General features: G+C 52.1%; 1 protein-coding gene across 1 annotated transcript; it reads right to left on the bottom strand.

Moving 5' to 3' along the window:
* Positions 1-1,312: 1,312 nt before the first annotated feature.
* On the bottom strand, positions 1,313-5,994 carry SWI5 (SWI5 homologous recombination repair protein; the record flags this gene model as incomplete). The annotated part of the gene is made up of 6 exons (XM_045043352.1): positions 1,313-1,667; positions 2,511-2,605; positions 3,328-3,449; positions 5,260-5,355; positions 5,552-5,600; positions 5,885-5,994. Coding segments are annotated over 6 exons (537 nt in total), but the record flags the coding sequence as incomplete, so codon positions are not given.
* Between the last annotated feature and the right edge of the window lie 6 nt (positions 5,995-6,000).

The raw sequence follows: 6,000 nt of genomic DNA, 5'->3' as shown, positions 1-6,000 counted from the left end.
GCCACACAGCTCATAAGCGGATGGAGCCGGAACCCACAGTCAGGCCCGACTTACAGGGCCGGTTTTTCGAAACCGTCCATCCCTCACCTCATGACAGCCTGTCTTCAAGCACTGCTATCACATCTAAGATCTTAAGAAGATGTCCTGCAGGGACAGCCGGATGAGCAGCTCGAACAGTCAGAACACTTGGCAAGTTCAGTGTGAAGTCCTGTCATTCTGGATGGTACTGAGCACTTGAAACACTAGTTTGACTTCTGCTGGTGCTGGTGGTTCAGGATAAGCAACACACAAGGAAGACACGGCTCACCCTGGCTTGGCGGACTATAGCTGGGGACTGGAATGCTCATTGTGCAGAAGGACTCACAAGGGAAGAATTCCTCCAGTGTCATGGCTTCACCCTCAGCCCTTACCCGCTTGTGCCCCAGCCCAGAAAGGCAATTCTGCAAACTGTAAGCTTCAGAACTAGACTTGTGCTTGAATCCCTGCTCTGCCACTTACTGGCTGTGCGACCTTAGGTAAGTCACTTTGCTTCTCTGAGCCTCAATTTCCTCATCCTTAGCAATACTAAGTCCTCATAGGATGGACTCCGGCATTAGAGATGATGGATGAAGGGTACTCAGCATAGTGCTTGGTACGTGTAAGCTTGTTTGCAATTTTTTTTTTAATGCTTATTTATTTTTGAGAAAGAGAGAGCAGGAGAGGCGCGGAGAGAGAGGGACAGAAGATCCCAAGCAGGCTCTGTGCTGACAGCAGAGAGCCCAATGCAGGGCTCAGACTCACGAACCATGAAATCATGACTTGAGCTGAAGTCGGACGCTTAACAGACTGAGTCATCCAGGTGCCCCACAATTTTTTTTTAATTAAAAAAGATTTTTTAATTAAAAAGAGGCAGAGTGAGAGCGGGGAAGGGACAGAGAGAGACGGAGACACAGAGTCTGAAGCAGGCTCCAGACTCTGGGCTGTCAGCACAGAGCCCGATATGGGGCTTGAACTTACAAAGTTTGAGATCATGACCTGAGCCAAAGTCTGGCGCTTAACCAACTGAGCCACCCAGGCACCCCCATTTTTTTTTTTAATTTTAGGGAGAAAGAGAGAGAATCCCAAGCAGGCTCTGTGCTCAGCGTGGAGCCTGACATGAGGCTCGATCTCACGACTGTGAGATCATGACCTGAGCTGAAATCAAGTCAATCAGACGCTTGACTGAGCCACCCAGGCATCCTGTGTAAGCTTGTTATAATCCAAGGCAGACTGTTTTTCTCCCAGGGATGACCAGGGGGCTTCCCAGGGAAGATCAGAGGAGAGGGACTCCATGTACAGATTTATACCAAGATTGCTTGTATGTTTATTTACAAATAGGAGACACACACACACACACACACAGATATCACTGGACATTTCAGGAAACTTGGAGCAGGGAACAGCCCTTCTTCTCTGTCTGCCTCTTCTCTGGGCTCCCTCCTCACTCAGCTTGAGCTCTCTAGAAAAGGGCTCCTGACCCTTTCTTGCTGGGTGGGTGTTCTGTTCTGGCTGGGCTCTCGCTGCCTCTCATGTCCAAATCTGCCTGTCCCAGTGGGCCATGGGCAAGGGGCTGTTAGCCTTTGCTCAGTCATTCATGTCCAAGCCAAATTCTGCATACAACTCTTTGGTGGTGACACCTCGGATGACGGCTGAAAGGAAAGAAGGAAGAAAGAATGTGTCCGGTGGGAGGCATAGGAAGGAGAATGGCCCAAGGACTGAGCTACCCAGGACCCACTCCTACACCTTATTCCTCCTCCTCTAGTTGGCCGAGATACCCTCCTGCTACTCCTTCTAGACCCCTCCACTGTGGGCCCTACTTGGCCACCCCAAACTAGACTCATTGAACCCTCACCCCACTTCGCAGAAGAGCCAAACAAAGCTGAGACTGCACTGAGCAGCTAGAGCCATATGCTGAAGATGTAAATTTATATTCACATTGCGCCTGGGGCCTGCTGAAAACTCTCACTCCTTAGGCTGCCCTATGGGCCATGTCCTGGCCATTTGGTGATGCCATGCTTCCTGCTCCCTCAAGGACTCTTTTTTCCTCTCAGGGAAAAGGGGTCTCCTCAGAGGCCTTCTCTAACCACCTTAGCTCATCCCCACCCGCCACCCTGTTCATGTCTCAGTATTCCCCAGCTCTGGCCTTTGTTTCCTTCATAGCAGTTAACACATTTTATAATTCCTTCCTTTGTGCTCCTTTGCTTACTGAATAGGCCCCAGAAGACTGGGAACCATAGCCCTCAACCTGGCAGGTTGGTGAGTTCATGCTCAAACCTGTCTCTGGCTCTGATGCAGGCCCTATACTTGAAGGAAAAAACCTCAGGGACTCCTGTAAGAGCTGTCCAGCTGCTTTGGGGCATTTGGGGAGCAGGGCAGCTGAGGATGGGAGGGCTGGAAAATTAGAGGGCCCAGGAACAAAATCCAAACATCCTGGGGAATGGGGACTCCTTCCCTCTGAGCCCTGGCTACTCCTCTGGGGTCCTGATGCTCACCTAGCTTGCCTAGCAGCATCTGGCCTACATCCTTGATGTCATTATACTCGTGGAGCTGGGAGATGTGGTCCTCCAGTTCATCCACACTGTAGCCTCTGGGATGAGGGATGGAAGAGAGAGAGAGAGAGAGAAAATGTTTAAGAAAGCTGGGGAGGACCCAAGGTTCAGAGAGTAACAAGGCATCTATTTAACAAATGTTCACTAGGGGCCTACTAGGGACACAGGGAGGGCCCTGAGGAAGCTTACAGTAGGGCGGGGATCTGTCCAGCCCCTCGCTCCTGGCAAACGTCTCTGTGCCCTTAGGGGGTGGTTCCCAGCCACACGCTGGTACTATGTGACCTTGGCCATAGCCGAGGGATTCACAGATAAGCACAGGAGTGGCTACTCAGATCCCCTCATGTGTGAAAGGCACATTCAAAGGCTCCTCAGTCTATGCCACGTGGCCAGAGCATGGGGCATGGGAAAATCTAGGAGTTGGGAAAGAGCCAGCTTCCCCCCAGGCACTGAGAATCCCACCTGCATAGAGAGAAAGAATGGAGTCCATGTGCAGATGGGAGCAGAGGCAGAGAACCAGGGCCCAGAGAGAGACCTCGAGAGGGATAACCTCTGTTCTGGACAGCTTTCCTCTTCCTAGTTCCAGGTCCTCCTGGGTCTGACCACACCCTACCTGAAAGATTCAGCTGAGACACCCTGAATCCAACAGCAGGGCATGGGGTACGGTCCTTAGTTTTACACTAAGCTAGTGCGGCTGGGTTTCAGTTACTGGGCACTGGTTAAAAGTTATCTTAAACATGCTGAGGGGTCCAGCAAGACTTACTCAGATATTAGTTGGGAGATCTCCGTGTCCAGCAGGTCCCTCTTCTCCTTCAGTTTCTGAATGTCAAGGTGCAGAGAATCCTCGCTGGCTCCATCAGCCTGGCCTGACTTGGGAGATGGCCGCTGAGCGGCACAGAAAGTCATTAGCCAAGGGCGCTTGGATGGCTCAGTTGGCTGAGCATCCAACTTTGGCTCAGGTCATGATCTCATGGGTTTGTGAGTTCAAGCCCCGCATCAGGCTCGCTGCTGTCAGCGTGTAGCCTGCTTCGGATCCTCTGTCCTCCTTTCTCTCTGCCCCCCCTCCCCTCAAAAATAAAGCAATAATGAAAAAAAAAAGTCATTAGCCACACTGACCCATTATCCACAATTTAGAACCTACAAGTTGTCCTCAACAGCCTACCCCTGCTTCTGCCTGCTGACAGACTCCCCCCACCTTTTTTTTCTTTTTTTAAATTTTATTTTTTTCAACGTTTATTTATTTTTGGGACAGAGAGAGACAGAGCATGAACGGGGGAGGGGCAGAGAGAGAGGGAGACACAGAATCGGAAACAGGCTCCAGGCTCTGAGCCATCAGCCCAGAGCCCGACGCGGGGCTCGAACTCACGGACCGCGAGATCGTGACCTGGCTGAAGTCGGACGCTTAACCGACTGCGCCACCCAGGCGCCCCTCCCCCCACCTTTTAATAAGATTACATTTCCCCGCTTCCCTTGGAATTAGATGTGGTCCCTGTAAGTTCTGGCGAGTAGAAGTTAATCAGAAATGGTGTGTACAACGTCTGGGAACTGTCCTTCCAGGAAGAGGGCCTCCCTTTCTCTGGCCTTCCTCTTTCCCACTGGCTGGAATGTGAATCTAATGATAGAGTTGATCAGTATCTTGGGCGATGAGATGGAACCCATGTTGAAGATGTGGTAAAACAAGATATAGACCTGGGTCCCTGAGGGTTAGGGTTAGGCCACCATTATTTGGGGTTTTCTTTCACTCCCAGCCGGACGTAATCCTAACCAGTGGGCTCACCCTGGCCCCTAATCTGACCTCAGATAATCTGCTTCAAGTCTACTTCTTGGATTCTCAAGTCTATGATGTCGCTGGGTTTATCATCTCATTGGATAACAAAACCCTTCCCGGGAGCTGCTGTTCACCTTTGCCCTTTCTGCCTCTAGAAGCTGCGAAGTCCAGTGCCTGGGACGCTGCTAATCTTCAGGAAATGTGTGTTGGATCAACTGTCTGCACAGGACAGAAGAGACCGAGGAAGGGAGGGATTCAGCAACGGATAAGACCGCAAGCCTGGCCCCTGCCTTCACAGAATGTATCTACAACAGCCAATAACCGTGTTTTCCCTCCAGAGAGCTCCACTGAAAGCTCTACTCACACTTCACCAGAAAGGCCTTGCCTGGCCACCCCGCCTAAAACGGTCACTTCTCAATGGCCCACTATTCCTTTGTCCTGATACTTTATAACATCCATCACCACCCGACATAGACGTTTCATTAATAACCTTATGCTCCTTGTTGGCCTTACACCACTGGAGTGTAGAATGCATGAGGGCAGGGACTTTGTTTTGTTCACTGTGTCCCCAACAGTGCCCGGCACGTGGTGGACATTCAATAAAATGGGCCAAATGAATGAGTGAATGACAAATAATTAACCAACTAACAACAAGCCTGAAAAGTGCTTTGAACTTGAAGTACCGTGTGCTAAGGGAGCGCCTAACGGGGCAACCGGACTGAGCCAGAAGTTGGGGTGAGGCTTCTCTTAGGGACCTCAACTCTAAAGGATGAGCAAGCATCAGCTTGGCAAAAAGCTGGAAGGAAAGTATTCCAGAAGGGGAGCGTGTATCTAGATGGCCAAGGCAGGAAAGAACACATGCGTCTGAGGGAATGAGAATGGTTTCTGTGTGGGGTGGATCGTGGTGTGAAAAAGAACAAAACCAACCACTTGTGGTGCTGTCAGGAGGGAGGAGAGACAGAGCCGGCTTGGAGAACGTGGGGTACCGCTGGCAAAGGCCAGGACCCCGTTTCTTCTTTGAAGCTTGGTGGGCAGGAGGAAAAGAAGGGGAAGGCTTGAGAAATGGCCTGGAGTTTCTCAGCAGAACAAGGTCTGCTGGGTGAAGGCCTGACGAGGGCTGGGGTGGGTCAGCTACTGTTGGGGACGGGGAGGAGGGCTGGGGGCAGCACCCACTTACGCCGCGGAGGGTGAGAAGGGGGGCGGGCACAAGGGTACTCACAGGGGATTGGAAGGCCCCGCGGCAACTTTTGGAAAGTCCTGGTTGAGTCCTGGAGAGGAATCCGAGGGAAAAGACTGATTGAACCTAGAATCCGCGCTGGGAGGAAACGGGTATGTGGGGGTGTAGGAGGTAAGGAGTTGGGAAGGGGGCAGATAGGGTCCGGGATCAGGGCAGGGATCCTCAAGGAAGGAGGATTCTGAGAAGGGGAGTGTGGAGGGCTAGATGGGGGCTCAGGAAGTGATCTCTGAGATGAGAGTTGGGCAGGGCTATGAGGCATCAGGAAAGGGGCCGTGAAGGGATGCGCTTTCGCTCTGCTGTCCGCTCTTCGCCCACCTTCTGAGCCCTGGGGTCCGGGGCCCCCGTTTCGGGGGAGTCTGCAGTGCAGGAGCGTCCAGGGCGGAGGCGGGAGAGCGGCCTCTCAGGCCCGCCAGGTAACCGGAAGCTTAGGA

This window comes from Felis catus, chromosome D4 (assembly GCF_018350175.1).
Source record: "Felis catus isolate Fca126 chromosome D4, F.catus_Fca126_mat1.0, whole genome shotgun sequence".
Taxonomy (NCBI): Eukaryota; Metazoa; Chordata; class Mammalia; order Carnivora; family Felidae; genus Felis; species Felis catus.
This window is presented reverse-complemented; position numbering and strand designations above follow the sequence as displayed.